Raw genomic sequence first — 20084 nt, 5'->3', positions numbered from 1 at the left:
AGGGTCACTTCGGAAGTGACTGTAGTGATATCCACGCCACAAGGTATGTAGCACTTTTTCTAATAGGATGAGTTCATGAACTTAATTGTCCGACCTCGTATACAAACTTGTTCACAAGCAGTACTATTCATGATAGCCAAAAAGTAGAAACCCAAATGTGCATCCTTAATGACCAGACAAAATGTGGTATATCCATATAATGGAATATTATTCAGCAATAAAAAGGAATGAAGTATGAATATATGCCCAACATGGATGATCTTTGAAAATATGCTACATGAAAGAAGCCAGTCACAAACTCAAGGCAGGGAAGTCCTATTTCCTTGAGATCAATGTTCCAAGTTTCAGCCTGGGGAACTGCCTTTGGTGTCATTTCCATGTGTTTAGAGACGGGATGGGAGGTACAAGGGATGTGGAGGACTGGGCGCGTTCAGCTGGCCCAGGTGCTCCTTGGATAGCCTTCACTTTGTTGCCCTCAGTACATCCGCCATCGACTCGCCCTTGTTTTCATACTTGTCAGCTCGAAGCCTGGAGCCTCTCCATGTCAGTGCAGAGGAGAATGGCTTCCATCTCCCGTTCTACTTCTCCTATGCATATTTTGGGATGGGGTTTCTTTTTCACTTGTCCTTCCTTATAATCACACTAGCTTTCATCTTCCATTAGGAAAAATCTGTATCTCTACTACTTTCTACAGCATTTTTAGAGATTTATTTCCTTTTACTATTGTTTACATGAAAATGTCAACAGGATTTAAGGGGTTGGGGGTATAAACATAGTGTTCAGTTCATCATCTTAAATGGGAATCTTCTTATCCAAATCTTAAATAAATAGAGTTTACACACTTTTTTAGAACCTGAGCTCTTTGAAACACCAAGATCCTCTTTCTAAATAACATCACATTTGGTCACAGGATGTAAACACTATGGCCATCTATTAGTTCATAAATCAAATTAAGAATCAGTAGGAAGCATTCTTTACCAAATAAAACCAAACTGAGGAATTAAAAGAAAACCAAGAAAATAAAGCTACTAATATAGTATAGTTTGAAAAGCATGTTACATTTTCAGAATAATTTCATTTCAAGTGATTTTGTGCCCCAAAATTCAAGAGAATTGTGCCCAAAGAATGAAAGATAAAGTATTTATCTTTCCAGGCACTTAACGAGAATCCACAACCACTATCTTTTTATATTTTCCTAATAATATTTTTATTTATATAAGTAATATAAAACTAAAATTTGTAGTATAAAACCCAGGTATAAGTTGTAATAAATGTATTCCATTCAAATAAGGGATTATATATAATATGTAATAAAAACTATTTCTTATTAAATGAGTCAACTAGAATGTTTACATCAGCAAAATAATTTTATTTGATAAAAATAATTTAGAAACTTACCCCCGCAAACCTCACTTTCCTATATGTATCCATTGTGTATGTGTGCGGGGGGTGGGGGACAGTCTGAAATGGGAAATCAATGTTTATTCCTCATGAGCCTCTCCTCTCCCCGTCCTTGAGTTATGTTATCCAGGCCTGTGACCATTTACATGCTCATGAAATCCTTATGTACACTACTGGTATCATCACTTAGATAACTAATAAACTTCTTGAACTTCAAATGCCTAAAACAAAACTCAATCCCTCCCCAAACTACTCCTAACTACAGTAAATGTAAATGGCATCAATATTTACCCAGCTGTCCATGCAAAAACAAAACAAGAGCCATCCTTTATCTCCCCCTGTCCTTCATTCAACCTATCAATAAATCCTGTTGGTTCTACCTCCAAAATTAATTCTTTTTTCCCCTCATCTTCATTGCCATGCCACTGCCCCCTGCAATAGCTTTCTAACTGACTTCCTGCTTCTGTATTTGTCCCCTTCAGCAGCCAGTGTACATCAGATCATGTCATTTCCCTGGTAAAAATCCTTCTTAGAATAAAACCCAGATTCCCTACCATGACTTGTCAGGCCTCTGATTCCTGCCTATGTCTCCACCCTCATCTCATATCACTCTACCTTTCTCACTGTCTCTAGGCCCCTCACAACTGTGCTTCCCCCAAAACATCAACCTGGTTTCTCATTTAGGAGCTCTGCATTTGCCAGTGCCTCTGCCTACAATCCCTGGCTCCCCCCACCTTCTTTGCATTCAAACGTCATCTCCTGAGAGAGGCCTTCTCTAAGACAGCCAGCATCCTTCCAATAATCCACAAACCACACTTCTTATTTTTTTGCCTACCAACTACCACAGTTTAAAATTATCTAATTTGTTTAAAGTCCCCCAATCCCCAATATCAGCTCTTTAAGGGCAGAGATTTTTGATCTTATTATTCTCTTCAATGCGTAAAACACAGCAACACTTAAAAGATATTCAAAATATTTGTCAAATGAACAACTTCATAAACATCATTGGAGCAGTACAAATATTAATTAACTGTACTGATTTTGACTAGTAGCTCATTATGATTTAGACTATATTAATTTTTTATAGTTTTAACTGAATTCCAACAGAAAAAAAATATTAAGATTACACGAGCATAAAGGAAGACTTTATGAGGATAAAGGAAGGAAGGAAACACCATTGTGCTAAATCTTAATCATTTAGGACAGGAATAAAGAAAAACACACAGAAGCTGCCACCATCAACTATAGGGCACCCAGGACCTTCTTTCCCCGATAGAGGGCCCAAAGCAAAAAGAAGAACTATTTGGAAGAGATGCATTTATTTAGAAGACACCATCAGATTCTTTCCAAAAGTAAAAAGAGAAAGTGAACAAATTTCAGAATCAAAAACCCCAGGCAAAACCAAAAAGGAATTTTCACAGCTCCTTCTGCAAGCTCTTTGAACAGTACAGTGCACCAGAATACAGGGGAAAAACTAATGAGAATCTCTTAAAGGATCCTTCACCCCCCAAACAAGATTTCTTCAGAAACCACCTTGCTCTTGCAAATGACCTTGACCAAAGAACAGCTGAGTAAAACATACTTAAAGTTGTACTGTCATGTGGTAAGATGAAATAAAAAGCTTGTATATATCCACATATATTGATGTATAAATCCTTGAGGAAAACTGATATAAATACTTACATATGATACTAAATCAACATACAAGACATGAAGAGATAATGATTAGTTTGAAAAAAGTCAAGAACCATATGACTTCACTGATATGTGGGATATAAAACTGAAGGCAACAAAGGAACAAGACAAACAAACAAAGAAACAAAAACTCATAGACACAGACAACAGTTTAGTAGTTACCAGAGGGTAAGGGGGGAGAGGGGTGGTAAAAGAGGGTAAAAGGGGTCAAATATATATGGTGATGGAAGGAGAACTGACTCTGGGTGGGGAACACAATGCAATATATAGATGATGTATTACAGAATTGTACACTTGAAACCTATGTAGTTTTGTTGACTATTGTCATCCCAATAGATTTTAATTAAAAAAAAAAAAAGATTAGTCTGTGGTTGAGAGCTGGCTTTTTTAACTTGAACACTTGGGAGAAGGGAACCAAAGACTTTTCACGGCTTTACAGAAAATCATAATAAAATTAGAGGAAAATAAACACTTGTAAGAACAACAATAAAAACCTCATGTAGCAATTAATCTTTGTGGTTTGGGGGGGGATGGAATTCTTTACATCAAAGTTATATTAAAAAATAAAAAGAGAATAAAAAGCACTAGGGGGAAAAAAAAAGCCACTGAACCAGATGCAGAGAGGCAAAGTTGAGACAACGGATATACCAGCAATTTTAATCTAGCACTTTTACATGTGATCTTTAGCGGTCTCTCTCTTATGAAGGAGAGTGTAAAGAGAATCTTGTTTTTTATACTGTTTGCAGTACATAGATGCCACCAATCATAACTAATGAATAGTTCTATTTTAAGGCCATAAACATTGCTAAATACATCTGTAAGAACTTGCACTGCTACCCTTTCCAAGGGTAAATACAAAGAAAGACCAGTATGAGTTGGAAAGAGGAATTTCCATTAGAAAGAAAAGAACATCTCGCCATAGATTTCTGCATGGTACAGCAGTTCCTCGGACATGATTTTATGTGTTTAAAACAGTTAGAACCGAAAGCAAGCAACAAAGGCCACCAAGGAACTAAAGCAGAGCATTGTCAATGGAAGAAAACACACATTTTTCATATGTAGTCCCGAGGTCCTACTCAGAGCCTATTCATGTTTATTTTAGACTGAATTTTTAACACAACTGACCATCTAGTTTCTCAGTGTACAGCAACTCAGAGATTATAAACTAAAAAATGAGAACACAGAAAACTATTACATTGACACCTGATCAAAGGAGAAAGAAACACCATCATTGAAAAAAGGAATCACAAAATCTTAGAATCAAAAATAAAAATTAAAAAGCATAACTGGCGAAGTTTTACTTAAAATAGTACCAATCTTACAGAATTCCATTGACCCTAAGGCTATGTGTCCTATTTTACCTGTGAAACGTTAATATATTATAGTACCCAGTTTAGTGGCTTGCATAGACTATTGAACTTAAGTTCAAATAATGACTATAAAGTGATAGTTTTTAATCCTGAAGTTTCTCACTTGGCAGGTAGGCATTTATATTTTTTTCAACAGACCATAGGTGATTATGAAACACAATGAAAATTGAGAAATACTTTTCTAACAGTCTAAGAAAAGGTTATATTATACTCGATATATTATTTAAGAAAGAAGTTGTCACACCAATAAATTTAATTAAAAAAAAAAAGAAGTGAGAATTTACTATGATCTTTAAATGCGTCCAATAAAACTTGTCTTTAAAAAGTTTGGGCATATTGAGGTAATGTGGAGCATTCACTTTGGTAGAACACTTCATCTCCCAAAAGGAGGGAGGGGGCTAAATGACATACTACTGATAGCCAATCTACTCACAGGATAATTTCTTTTGAAACCATATAGATATGACAAATTCATGTAATGATATGTGAAGCAGAATATTCAGTGCAGCATGAAATAATGGTAGAAACTCAATAAAGTTCAAGTTATGTGAAGAAAAATATCTTACTAACTTCAAATAGAGCAGAGTCTGGGCATCAAATAGTAGCATCTCCCAAACAAAATACTTACACTTATACTCACTCACCTTTCTGAAAAATCAGTGTCTATAAATTCTCTAGCCCGTTTTCTGTCACTAAAAACAAAAAAGATAGCATAAAAAGAATACATATATAAACAACTTTATTTCACGAACAAGGTATTATAACTTTAATTCCACAATGAATACAATCTACACAAAAACGGACAAACATAAGATACGCCCATAAAAAAAAACCACACAAAACTTAAATTTTATAAAAGGACCAAGAAATCACCACAACATAATTTGAAATTCACCCAATGAATCATTAGGGAGGAAAATATTGCAGATTTATAAAGGGGAAGGCACAGAAAAGTTTTATTTACTCTGGAATGACTGACTATAAAAACACTAGGCAATCATTGCCATCCCCAATAGAAAGCTCAGCCAGAGCTGAAATGATCAAAACCCTGGTCATCTCCAAAGTGAGCCAACACTACTGGCATTGGCTTGGCTTTCAGGTTATACTCTCCCAAGGCTATGCAGAAATCCACGGTAACTTTTACATCTGCATGACAGTGCTCATAGGGAGTGAAGAAAGGCCATGGAATTACAGGTGATTCTATCATTTCATCTCATTTGATAATGGAAAAGAATGTATACACACATGAAACTCTTGTGTTTCTAAGTATACATACATGTGTGCATTGTGTATGTATATGAATATGTATACCGCTTAAAACTCTTTGCCGAGATTATTTCATTAATTCATTTAATATCCTTGAAGCAAGGAGATGCTTACTTAACCAAGATTTACTGTCTGCTTGCTAGAACTCACAGTTGTAAGTCAAAGACAAAACTAGCAGTTTAGTACACCACAATTTAAATAACTTCTAAAGTGACAGAATGAAGTTTTGAGCCATTAATTTCACTATTTCTTTTTCTTTTATGGAAAGATAAGATGTTAAAGCAGTGGAGAAAGGTTGGGGAAGGGTATTTTACAGGCAAATATAAAATATGGAGAGGTTTGATACTAAAAGTGGCAAACGTGTAATGGAAAGGATACTGACTTAATAGCCCAGTGTTTTAAGAGAATCAAGGGACAACTCAATGAAAAATTTAATACATTTGGCCTCTTTTTGCTGGTTCCTTTTCTGGTTTTTAAGGAAATAAGAATCCATAGGGGAAATTCTGAGTATAGCCAACAATATATAACTCTTTACTTATGTTTATTAAAACAATATAAAATAAGAGTTTTGATATCTCCAAAGCAGCTAAATGTCAGAATCATAAAAAGTAGTTCTCTTTCAGAGTTCCAAAAAAGTCAGAAGATTCAGGTACAAGTTTTTATTCTGTTTTTCTCTATTTTAAAATAGTTGCTCCATGAATGGTTTATATCTAAGATATGAAGTGAAATAAAATAGGTGATTTTAAAGGAAACACATTAGTTTTTAAGGAACTAGACTAACATAAAACAAGAACAGAAGACAAGATCGTGAGAAAAAAAGGTCAGAACTTAAAAAAAAAAAAAGTTTAAAAAAAACGGTAACTTGTAACAACACTCTTACCCTGGGACCCAGCCAGTAGCTTCTGCTATGTGTGTCTGAGTAACCATTGCTGGTGCAGGGGTATACGGACTCCCAATCAGAACACTTCCTGAACTGGTTAGTCTCTGTGGTGTGCTTATAATCTGTAAAGTTAGGACAAAGAAAATAATATCTTTAGTTATTAAGAAAAGCCTACAGACACAAAATAAAGTTGATTGCTAACCTACATATGAGGAGGAAACCTTATTGCTTAAAATGCACTTAATATTAATCATCTAAAATGTAAGCAATACCTTTGATTCATTTATATCCTACGATCTTAAAGCAGTCATAATGCAGGTTTCAGCAAGCAAAGAGCAATTTGGAAGGATTAAGTTGGCAACTGACAATGTTTTAAAAATCAGAAAAATGAAAAGCTTTCTTTGAAATTAATTCCAGTCAAGCTTGATTTACCAGAACTGGGGTAACAGCAAATCAGATCTTCACAGTCCAAAATATATGCAAAGACATCATACAATTTAGATTACTACATAGATGCAATTTTATCTTGTCATTTTTAAAGAGCATTTCCTCATGTCATTAAATATTCATCCAAGACATTTTAAGAACAGTGAAACATTCCATCATATGAATTTATTATTCCCTGTGACATATATACGGATATTCAATATTATAAACAACGCTGTGGTAAACATTTTTGTACAATGATCTTAGCCTTAGTTTCTATTTTGTAAGGATAGACTCCAGAAAAGGAATTAATGGAACTAAGGGTATGGACTTTTAAAAAAAGTTCCTTGGTATGTGTTTCCAGGTCTTATAATTTTCACTGATAAATAGAACATTTTTCCCCAGAAACTGTTTATAATAATTAATACAAAAACAATTTAGTATTCTAGTAACATCTTTAAAAGTATTTTCATCAGAAAAATAAGGGCATGCATGGTCCAGTGAATGGGGGTATTAATGAAACAAGATTATTCCTATGTGGATAATTGTTGATGGAATTGCTGGGCACAGAGGGGTTCTATTTTTGTAGACTTTCAAAATTTTCCATAATAGTAAGGTTTTAAGTCCCAAGTAAGAGAGAAAAGCGTCTACAGGAACGTATACTTTTTAAATGACGGCTCTCAAAACAAAAGAAATAGCTCTATTTCTACTGTCTTCTGAAGGTCAAAATGCTAATTAATTTTTATCTCCCTGAATGAAACCTATTTCTGCAGCCAGGGGCGAAGCTGTCATTAAGTCAGTTGCTAACTTGCTCCATAATGAACCAAAGGGAAGGATTCATCTGCATTCTAAGCTCAGTTCAGACTTACTAAAGTCTAGTCAACATTTATTCATTTATTAAATACTTAAGAACTTTATCTTCTGGTTTGTGTTTGGCATTATGCCATTCTGGAGCTAGGGAGATATTACTATATACAAATGCCTAGCAAATCATTTTAATAAGTTAATTCTATAGTTCAAACTACAAACAAACACGGACAGATAGATGTCTGTAGAATTCTGATTTTCTACAATATGTCAAGGACTCTTAAACAAGGCATTCAGAAGCTTGTTTCATGTGAAAACAGGAACACTAGACAATGTGTTTGGACCCTTCCATGCACCCCATCTCACCTCCTACCTCCATTTCAAAGCAAGATCTTTAAGGATAGAGAGAATGTTTGCAGGACCTAGCACAGTGCTCATAAAAAAGGCGCAATAAATACTTACTGAACTGAAACAGAAGACCTAACATTAAAAATGATGAAGAAAAGTGTGGCTTCTTTGTTCATCGACAGGATTACATAAAATTCAGTAAGAAAAGACTCTACAATATCAAAAGCAAACTTTTCACCAATGACTACATCACACATTCAAATGTGCTCTATGACGGTGACTTGTGTGTGACAGCTTAAGAAAGGAAAATCTGAATATGTGATTAGTCTCTGATCTACTCTATCCTAGAACAGGAGTCTCCACAAAGTAATTCTAAATGTTTCAGCTTACCCTTGAAACAGACTGCATTATTTATGCAGTATTTATTACTAACGAGTTCTTTTTCTATATCTTTTATTAGTAGCCTACAGGCTCCGTTTTACCGGATTTAAAGAGCTTTGGAGACAAAAAGAAAAAGAAAGGAGGAAGGGAAACTGGACATAGGGAAAAAAATGGTTACCAACATTGAGATGACTTTGGAAATGAATTATGCTCTAGTTTATTTTTTCTTCCTCTATGTCAGATTTTCAGCTGATAATCTTTTCTGGTCTGAGCGTGATTAGCAATATACTCTGTTCCCTTCTCTTAGCACAGGGTTACATAGTAAGTCCTTAATAAACATTTCCTGAATGAACAAACTGGAGAGATGACAGACTTGAATTGGAAAGACAAGTTTAGAAGTTCATGTGAGATGCAATTAGTTCTTAAACTACGACAATGATAGTGAGTCTTAAGAAACAAAACCAAAGGAAAGTCACCAGAACCTAATCAACTACTGAACACAGGAAAACTATATAGGTGATAAGTCCGACATGCTTTATAAAGCTGAAGCTCAATTGTAAAATACCGAATTAAAATGAGAGGTCATTAGAGGTAATTACTTCGAATATTCAGTTGATCTGATATGGAAAATGAACACTTATTTTAAATTTCAGTCCTCTCCCCTTAAAAAAACAAAACAAAACAAAGAAAATCTTACTTTAAATGTAATCATGTGGTTTTTTTGACAATAGATTACTGTTAGGCTATGAAAATCATATAGCAATTAAACTTCATTCTAGAGATTTTTCTGCCCTCAATCAATAAATCTTATGTACTACTGCCATCTACAGTAACATAAGCCAAGAGAACATCTGTATTCTGAAGGAAAAAACGATCTATATTATAAACTGTTATATTAAAGGATTTCATTATTTGATAAAATTTTAGTTTCCACTATAATATGCAGTTTTTAACCAAATTAAAATATAGTCAAGATAATCAAGAGATTATCATATATATATCTATATGTATAGATGTATATATAGATACATATAGAAGCAGATGTGTATAACTGAAATAGTTACTGTTAGTTTCTATAAACACAGAAATAACGTTTTTCTTGGGGTTTTTTGAAATTCCTATTTACCACTAAGATTTGGCGTCCAAAAAAGCATGTGAAATTTAAATTTTCTTTCCAAAGCAAATGAGTGAGGTTTTATTCAATAATTTTCTAACTAAACAAATATTTCTTAAAATCATGGATGAGACATTGAAGGTGAGGGGACAATGTTCAAAAGAGGCAAGCAAGAGAAGAAAGAAAGGCTCTAATTGGGGTTCTACAACAATTAAGAAATCAAAAAGAAAACTCTGATCCCTGCCCAAAATCTAAGAACTGCAAAAAAGTACCCTAGAATTAGGGAGACAAATAAGGGCTGTGGTCTGGCCTGGTTTAAAGGAAAGCCCCTAATCTCCTCTCCTTCTTCTGACCTTTTTTGCTGATTGTGAGGTTTGCAGTAATTGGATAAGTAGTATACCTGATTACTTACCACTGTCAGAACTGAAGTGTATAAAGGCTGTCATGTACATTAGTTCAAATTGACAATGGAAAGAGAAATTACATGTTTCCAAAAGAGAAATTCAAATTTGAGCCACAGCAGTTATCACTAAAATACCAAGAGGGAATAGTCTCTCAAAATAGACTACTGGAAGGGCCAAACTCGTAAGAGTTCGGGTATTGATTTTGGTGTTTATATAATCATATTTCAAAATACAGACTTTAAAGTCAGGTATCTTCTCTCATTCGTACCTACTATAGTGGCTGGTGAAGGGCAAATGCTTAGTAAGTGCTTTTAAAATATACCCGGAACTACCTTGAAATGGGAATACTTACCTGAGCTTAAGTCTCTGTGAGGTTTGCAGCTAGATTACATTCTTCACATAGTTACAGTACATTGTGTAAGATCTTTGGCTTGAATTCTGTAGATAATTAACAGTCCTCAAGCGATCAGGAAAAATGTCATGTCTAGAATGTCTTAAAATCTTAAAGACTTTCTGGAGCCATCAAATATGTTAAAAAATATTTTGGTCTAAACAATTTTGGGTTTAACATAGTCCACAGTACTGTACATTAGGGGCAAATTTAACCCTTATTGCTCTGACAATGGCAGTTATTAATCAAAAGTCTTTATGTACTTTTGCTAACGGTGGGTAAAGCCATTCAAATGAGGTATAGTTTTTAGAGTAGCTGCATGCAACTTTGTTCAAAAATAAGGCTTTCTAAAAGTGTTACACACTTCAAGCCCCAGCATAATTAAGGAAATACCTTCAGAGAAATAGTTAAATATCTCCCATTATGATTATTTCTACTGTGAAAGATTAAAATGAATTGGCATGTTGTTTTTCCCCAAATGCCCTTTAATCAGAGTTTCAAATTAAGAGCTCCAGATAGAGATGAACTAATGGCTCATGTTCGGTTTATGAGACAGTAAGTGTTATTTTAAAAGGGGAAAAAATGGAAGAGCATAAAACCATAACAGATTTCAAACCAATGTAATCAAACAACTAAAAACAAGAAAAGCCTCACATGGGGAGCAAAAACCTTCACATTACACAGACAGAACCAGAGTCAAATACGTGAAATGAAACATTAAAGAGCATAATGCTTTTCTTTTTCTCAAGACTTAATCAGATACAAACAAAACTTTTTTAAAAAAAGTGACTGAGCTAAGAAATTAACGAGAGTATTTGACCAACCATCTTTAGTACAATTATCCTCTACATTAGTCTTATCGAAGCAAAGTTTCAAATTCTAAGATTTGATTATTTTCTTACCATTTGGGGTCCAACATTCACATTTATTGGTTCTAAGGTTTTTGGTAAAATCTTTGTTGGTGAGTTGGTGCTGGAAACTGGAAATGCAACAAATGAAATGTTACCTGAAATGATATCAAAACGCTGAGTTAATGTTCTGCAGTATCAAGGCCACCTTCTAAAGCCATGGTCCTAATCCCAGTTTTGCTTCAGTAATTTCTAACTATCATAGTAAGCAAATTATAAACAAGAAGGCTTACTGAATAGTCATACCAATGACTGCTTTGTCGTAGTGAATACAATTAGTTCTGCTAAACAGGAAATCTGTAAATAAGTAGTTCAGTCTATTTCCCAATTTATTACTGGACTTTTGGATTTTTTTATATATAATGCAAAGCATAGTTTACACCAGAGTTGAAAAATCCAATTATATCTTTATTAAACATCCTAGAACAAAAAATGTATGAAGTATAACATGAACTAAAATAAACATCTAATAGAATTTATTTATAGTATAATACAAAATATTTACACTAAAAGTTAACATTTTCAAAATACTGAGTTGGTAGTTTTTTGAGGTTTTATTACAATAGAGAAAAAAAACTAGGCAGGTGCTACCTACCTAGTTTAATGACGTTGGAAATTGTGGACCTGTACAGTGTTTTCAAGTGATTTCAACACTTTAAATTTTAAATTAAGGTAGCAAAATACCACGCCCAAAATGAAAAGCCAACCAATAATCTTCTGAACTACCACATAACTACTTAAGTCCTCCAGACAAACTTCAGTCTATCCCCATTTCTTTTAGAAGTCGTAATCTAATATACAAAGGAGAACACCCAGGAAGTATGTGGAAGAGAGCCAATACTGAAACTCTGGGGGAAAAAACCCAACATTTAGGAGCAGGACCAGAAAGGCACCTCCTTCTCAATCTCCTTCCTCAGACAGCCCCCTTTCTTAGCTCTTCCAAAGCTTGCCCATACTCCTTAATCCCCTCCTCTTCCCTCCTAATTCTTAGCAGATAATCATTTCCTGCGGTAAGGAAATCAGACCATCAGGCTAAATGACAGCTCTTCCTCAACCAGTGAACTTATCTGCACTCTCACATATTTATACTTGATTTTCTCTGACTGGAAATTCTCATGTAAATTACTTCTTTCATGTCTGCTCTACACTTTCTGTCTCAAGGATCCCACCCATCAATTATGTACTGTCTCCAGAGTTTTCAGCTTTATCACCGGCTCCTCCCCTTCAGTTTCTCTCTGCCCATCTGTCATGTATCATTTTCCCTCAATATCCACGTTTTAAATATCAAATGCTTTATCTTTCTCAAGCTCCCTCAGTAAGACCCAGTACCCAACTCTGCTTCTCTTTCATGTTTCCAGTCGTGGTATACAACTGAGTCTTGGTATATAATCATCATCCATGCAGTGATCCAAGCCAGAAATAATCAACCCACTCCTCATTCAACTGACCACCACATCCTATTTGTTACCTTCTTACCCTGGTCCCTTTATGCTGCGGGCACTTCTTTAATTGGGACCTTTATCAAATCTGGTTTGAATGCAGTTACCACGGTTTGCAACCATGAATATGCAGTGGATTATCTGGGAAGCAATAAAAAATACCAATGCCTGGGTCCTACCCACACAGCTGCTGATATAACTGATGTGGGGCCAATCTGGGCATTAGACCAGTAAAAGTTCTCCAGATGGTTTCAGTGTGCAGCTCGGGCTGAGCACCACGGCTCGAACTAAATATCCTACTTCAAATAGCTTTCCTAGCCCCTCCACATATCTCTAACAAACCAGTCTTTCAACTGGCAAGATTGTTCTGGACACTCCCCTACCTGAGGTTTTCAAAGGTTTCACGACACTTCCTAAATGCCTTTCCAACTCCTCCACATGGCAGAGCTCCTGTTTGGAGATCTCACCCCTCCCTGCCTCCCATCCCAGTTTCAGCTACTCAACTCTACATGCAGCCTACTCTCCAATCAGATGAAATACCTAGCAGTTCCAGAAAGACCCCAGTTCAACCAACCTGGCTTTGGTGTACACACTTTTCCTTCTGCTGGGAAGTCTCTACTCTCTGCTGGGACAACTTCTGCCTCTTACTGTGTTTCCCCGAAAATAAGACCTAGCCGGACAATCAGCTCTAACACGTCTTTTGGAGCAAAAATTAATATAAGACCCGGTCTTATATTATGTAAGACCGGGTCTTATAGCAAAATAAGACCCAGTATTTATATTATATTATGTTATGTTATGTTATATTATACTATATTATATTATACCCGATCTTGTATTACAGTGAAACAAGACCCGGTCTTATATTAATTTTTGCTCCAAAAGACGCATTAGAGTTGACTGTCCAGCTAGGTCTTATTTTCAGGGAAACATGGTAGCACTCAAAATGGGATTTCATACCATTTTCTGAGTTATTACTATGTATCAGAGTCTGCTCTAGAGGCTACCCCCATATATATCATCTCAATGCTTGGGACAACAGTGTGAAATATATTATTACTGACTCTATTTTACACATGAAGAAACTGAGATAGAACGAGGTTAAATGATTTGTACAAGTTCCCATAGCCAGTGAGGGCCATGGCTCTACACTAAGCCTGGGCTGTGTTGCCTCTTCCTTAGAAGCTGTCCCAGCCTCTGTGGTCTAGGCCCTAGACATGCCCTTCTGAATCTGCATTGCCACAAACTATTATCATTTACATGTAGGTCTACTACAAGTGGGCTGTGTCTCTCAGCTTCGCATCCTAGCGCCTGGTTTAGTTTCTGGCACAAAATAGTGCATAAAACTATAAAAAGGGACTGATTAGCAAAGATTAGAGCTATTTCTTTTCCTCATCTAGATGCCATATTTTCTGCAATGTACCCTAAATTGTATCTTTTCTCACTTTTTAACAGGTATCATAACTTATACCAAGTCTGAAATAAACTTAAACACCATGTCCTTTGTTTACTGTTTTTGAAAACATGTCTGAACAACCAGTATTATGAAATAAAGTTTCCTTACGCTGTCACTGTGCAACTGATTTGTTTATATGACATGCATATCTTAACAATTGCTAAAGATTAAGGTTATTATCAGAACTCCCCAAATACGGACCTGCTGAAAAATCCCCCTAACTGGAGGATAATAATCCATGATTCTAGGGGAGGAACAGCTATGTAAGTGACAGACACCTGCCATAAACTCAGTCCCAGGCAGGAGAGGAACACACCATAGAACCATGTGAGGCAGAACACAGCTCTGAAAATGTCTGGTTGGCAGACGGTTTTCAAAAATGACCTCAATGCTGCTGAAGGTTTAAGATGAAATCATCTCTGATACACTGTGTTAGAAGCAAGAGTCAAAAACTTGCCAAGAAAAAAAGAAACAGTGAAACAAAAAAAGATAATTAAGGTCAGAGAACAGGTTGATCCTAATTTTAAACCTAATACTAAGGAAAATTAAGAATATAAAACTTTAGCCAAAAACAAAAAAAGAAACATCATTAAAGCCAGATCTGTCATGCCAGTTAATACCAACAGAAACAGAGGGAACTTAATACATTTGACAAATTGATTCTAAAGAGTATCTGAAAGAGTAAAGGCAAAGAACAGCCAAGAAAATTTTGAAAACAGGAATAACGGGGAAAAGGGAAAATTTTACCCTACCAGTTTCAAAATTACTACATAGCTACAGTGATTGAAATAAGAGGATATTGGCTAAGAAGCAGATAAAGAAATTGATGAAACAAATTAAAGTCCAAAAATTACTTCACTTATATATGAAAATTCTATATATGGTAGAGGTAGCATTTTAAATCAATGGGGAAAGAATGAAGTACTTAAAGAAATATTGTTGAGACAACAATTTGTCCCTTTGGATGAAAGAAAGATTACAGTTCAATTTCTCATCTTACACAAAAATAATTCCAGAAAGGTAAAATATTTAACTATAAAAATTAAAACCATAAAAATATGAGAAGAAATGTAGTAATTTTTTTATAATTTGGGGATGTTCCAAGCATGTTACAGAATTTAGAAATCTTAAGTAAAAACAGATTGATAGATATGACTACCTAAAAGTAAATATCTAAGTAGCAAATGACCCAATATACTTAAAAGACAAATCTAAGAGTTGGTAAACATATTTGCAACACATAGGTCATTAGATTATATCCTTAAACATTTGTTTTTATTTACTTAACTTCCCACTTATAATTCAACAGCAATAGATAATACGTCAATATAAAAATAAGCTGAGTACATGAAGAAATGTAAATGCTAGAGTATTCTCATCAGCACATAAACACGCATTATTTCTTTCATCTAAAAATAAAAAAAATATTTTTAAAAAATAAATAAATAAAAAATATTTTTCTTAACCCTGCACAGCTCTTTGGCTACCAAATCTATGAAAAGATGCTTGATTTCAATAATGAAAAAAGTAACAAAAAAACCTTTTTCATCTACCAGATTAATGAAGATTCAAGTTTGATAATGCTTGAGTTGGTAAAGGTGTGGTGAACTGGGTATATTTTTAAAATATTTACTTGGCACCTACTACATATACATCAAATGCTAATGCTAAGCACTACGGATATTCAGGGCAAGTGACATGTCCCCTGCACTCCAGGGGCTAAAACACTCTCGGTGGAGGGAGCACTGAGAGTCTTTCTGTAGGGCAGTATGACAGCGTAATTAGAATAATAATGGAACTGGGTATTAGAGCACAAAAGTTTAACAAGTGCTTTAAAAACAATTATACACGTGCTAAAGCCTCCTGCCACCTCAGCAGCTGCCCTCCACTGCCTAAGTGGCAAGCTGATCCCCGGCCTTTGCAACATCACGATTAACAACGTGCAGACCCTGTGACCAGCAATTCCGCTGCTGGATATATATCCTAATAAGCTAAGCAGATAAGAACAATTATACCCGTCCTAGGGTTGCAGCACTGTGGATAAAAGCAAAAACCTGGAAACAATTTAGACGTTTAACCATCTTTTGGTACATGTATATGATGGAACATTAGACAGCCCCCACCCCAGACAAGTACGTATTGCTATGGAAAAAAGTTCCCATTATAAGAGAACATGATTAGTATGATTCCATTTACCTCAAAAACTACATATACACATAAGGTTATACATGCAAAAAAAGAAATCTGGCAAGATAAACAAATAGAGGTAAGCTCTGGTGAGCATATGAAGGCATGTTTCACTTTGTTTTATACTTTTTTATTACTGAAAAAAACATTTTATGAACATGCATGCACTTGTTTTATAATTTAAAAAGTTACTGCCACTCTGAAGGAAAAGAAAAGAGAGAAAGCGAGAATCAGTCCCAGCTACTGAAATAAGATGAAGGTCTATAAATAAGGTATCTGTTTTTTAATTACTAAAAATGAAATCTGCTTTAGAAGCAGTTAAAGGGACTCCACTGGGATCTCAATAATTGTGATATCCAGAAATAAAAGCCATGTATGTATTTAGATATAATTTACTTTCATCAAATTAACTAGGTTCAAAGCAGAAATAATTTTTTTTTTTTTTACTCAAAAGGACACGTAAATGTCCTTTAACCTATGAAGATAGGTTAAAAATATCCAGTCTCCCAAAAATTCAGCCAGGTAAAGACAAGTAAACCAAACCACGTCTAAACAATTGTTCCTAAGTACTTGGCCTTAATTCCCAGCTTCTTGGCAACAGGGGCCTGACACTGTCCAGAAGCCAATTCCTGGCACTTGATGCATTTACTAAAAACAAAAATTTAGAGACCTGCCTGGATTTTAGTTCTGGCAATTCCCTGAATTAACTAAACGAGATCAATCACCCAGGGAAGGAGCTAGGAAAAAGAGCTAAAAAACATTATGCCAAATCTTGGCACAGGCACAAAATTTAGGCTCAAATTTTATTTCATTTTCTTGAGTAAATGGAATCTTTCTGTTTTCCATTAAAATCGTCTAGACACCAAAGATTGCTTTCACTCATAATTCTTTAGGGGGTTCCAGTTCCAGTTAATCACCTTCAATATGTCCAATTAAAATGAAAAAATTCAGTCAAATAATTGTACTTTGTCTACATGACGCCAGTATATTTTTTCACAGCACTGACTTTCTGGAGAAAAAAATTTTTTTTTGTTTGTTTTGCCTGCATTAGCTTTTGGAAAACCCTTCTTAACCCATCCTCCTAGAAGAATCAAATTAGTAACTTACTATGGGGGAAAAATATACCTATTTTATGAGTTTGTAAATATGTCAAAGCAGAAGTAGTGTTATATCCCATATGTACAGGGTCCACCTTCACAGGACAAGCTAACTTACAGCCTTAAATAAACGTTCAAAAATGACCTAAACTGTGGTAGTGCATATGTTTGTCAAACGTTAATTCTACTGCATGTAAATTATACCTTAATAAAAAATGATGCGAAGAAGCGACCCAGGCAATTTCATATTTATTAGTAAGAGGCTAATTATAGATTATACAATGCTCTTGCTTTTTCCTCTTCTATTACCTCATTTGGAGCTAGTTTTTAAACAGCTGGTTCATGTATTTGTCTAAATTATATCCCCAGCTACTGTCTCTTGTAAATCTCCTGCATCATTACAATCTTTCCCTCTCTGCTAGAGTATTCTCATCAGCACATAAACACGCATTATTTCTTTCATCTAAAAATAAAAAATATTTTTCTTAACCCTGCACAGCTCTTTGGCTACCAAACTCATCATTTCTGTTGCTCTCTACAGCAAAACACAAAAATCTGTCAACGTTTGCTATCTCTACTCTTTTTCTTTAACCCACTTCCATTTCTCCCCCGACCCCCAACTTCATGGAAATAGTTTTTGTCAAGACATCTCCATGTTGTTAAATCCAGTGGCCAATTCTCAGCTTTCAACTTACCTTAACCTACCAGCCATATTTGACCCTCCGCAACCCCCCACCTTCCTTTGAAACATTCTTCCTTTGGCATCCCAACTCCAACTCCCTATTGGTTCTCCTAACTCACTGGCTTCTCCTTCTCAGTCTTGATTGCTGACTCCTCCTCTCTAAAAACACCTGGGAGCTCCTTAGTGTGGTCCCCCAGCTCTTCTCAGCCAGCTCTTCCTCACCAGGTGATCTGATGGTTCCCATGTATACTTCTCCAAATTAAACCTCTCTCCTGAACTTCAGAGGCACACACCCAGTTGTCATTTCTCATAGCTCCATTTTGATGTTTAATAGGTATCTTGAACTTAACATATCACAAATCTAACTCCTGACTGCTCCCCATCCCAATTCACTGATATATCCTGTTGGCTCTACCTTTAAAATACATCCAGAAGAGAACCACTTCTCATCCATTCCACTGCTATCCCTCTGGTCCAAGTCGCCATCACTTGCTTGAATTATTACAACATCTTCCTTATTAATCTGCTTCTGCATTTCCCCCCAGCCAGTTCTACTCCCATGTTCTCCAATACAGAAGTCACTAGACACGCGTGGCTATGAAGCACTTGCAATGTAGTTGGTGCAACTGGGATCCTGAATTTTAAATTTATTTAATCTTAATTTAAATTTAAAAACTGAAGCAGTATGAAATATTTTCCATTAAATACAGTTCATTGTTTTGGTAGTACTACATTTCAACAGTTCACTTTAACTGTTGAAAATTTAGCATCTAAATTGAGACGTGCTCTAAGTGTAAGATAACATCAGATTTTGAAGGCTAAGTACCCAAAACATGTACAATAGCTCATTGATCACTGTTTATATTGATATACATGCTAAATATGTTTCAGACATAGTTGCTTAAAAAAACTATCATTAAAAATTAATGTTACCGGTTTCTTTTTACCGTTTGAAATGTGGCCACTAGAAAACTTTGAATTATACCCGAGGCTCATATCATGCTAGTGAACAGAACTGTTTGACCCCCCATGCAGCAGTCTGAGTAATCCTGCTATGTGGAGTAGTTCTCTCCACAACCCTCCAGTTGGCTTCGCATCTGTCAGCATTAAGTGCTCATGATTTACAGAACTCTGGGTCACCTGTACCTCCTTCCTGACCTCGTCACCGGTCAGTCTCCCCCTACTGCATTCTACTACATTTGCACAGGCTGCTTTGCTGTTCCTCAAAACATGCCAAGCAAATTTCTGCCTCATGGCCTTTGTTCTTATAGTTTCCTCTGCCTGGAACGTTCTTCCCCCAGCTATCTATGTACCTTATTCCCCAGCTTCCCTCAAGTCTCTGCTCGGTCATCACTGCACCAGAGATGCCTGACCAGCTTTAATCAGCACTTCCTAACTGACTGTGATTTTGCACCAGAGTACAGGCAGACCTCAGAGATATTGCAGGTTCAGTTCCAAATTACTGCAATAAAGTGAGTATCACAATAAAGCGAGTCATAATCCTTTTGCTGGTGGAGGGTCTTGCCTTCAATTTGTAAAAACAAACAAACAAAAAACCACAACATCTGTGAAGCATACTAAAGCAAAGTATACTAAAGCAAGGTATGCCTGTACTTATCTCTACATGATATAGTGTATATTTAGTTCCTACGTAATCATCTGTCAATAGCCCACCCACTCTCAGAATATTAAGCTCTTCAAAGACAGGGGCTTTGTTATCTCATTCACTGCTGTATTTCCAGCACCTAGCACACGTGCTTGGGATAGCAGAGTTTAACAAATATTTGTTGGGTGAATGAATGAATGAATGATGGAAGCGTATGATATAAATT

The 20084-nt window shown here is 35.6% G+C and overlaps 1 protein-coding gene across 12 annotated transcripts in view; it reads right to left on the bottom strand.

The window, feature by feature from the left end:
* TFDP2 (transcription factor Dp-2) overlaps positions 1-20084 on the bottom strand; it is a 152646-nt gene that overhangs the window by 34009 nt on the left and 98553 nt on the right. For 8 of the 12 annotated variants that reach the window (XM_081072983.1, XM_081072978.1, XM_081072989.1 and 5 more), the window contains 3 exons: positions 11386-11489; positions 6613-6734; positions 5111-5158 (listed from right to left, as the gene is read on the bottom strand). The exons of 1 other annotated variant lie outside the window; for it this stretch is intronic. In XM_081072983.1, coding sequence (XP_080929109.1) covers positions 5111-5158; positions 6613-6734; positions 11386-11489 — 274 coding nt within the window. The remainder of the gene's footprint in view (positions 1-5110; positions 5159-6612; positions 6735-11385; positions 11490-20084) is intronic. 3 more of the 12 variants (XM_081072980.1, XM_081072979.1, XM_081072985.1) reach the window with 1 other exon arrangement.

This window comes from Rhinolophus hipposideros (assembly GCF_964194185.1).
Source record: "Rhinolophus hipposideros genome assembly, chromosome: 14".
Taxonomy (NCBI): Eukaryota; Metazoa; Chordata; class Mammalia; order Chiroptera; family Rhinolophidae; genus Rhinolophus; species Rhinolophus hipposideros.
This window is presented reverse-complemented; position numbering and strand designations above follow the sequence as displayed.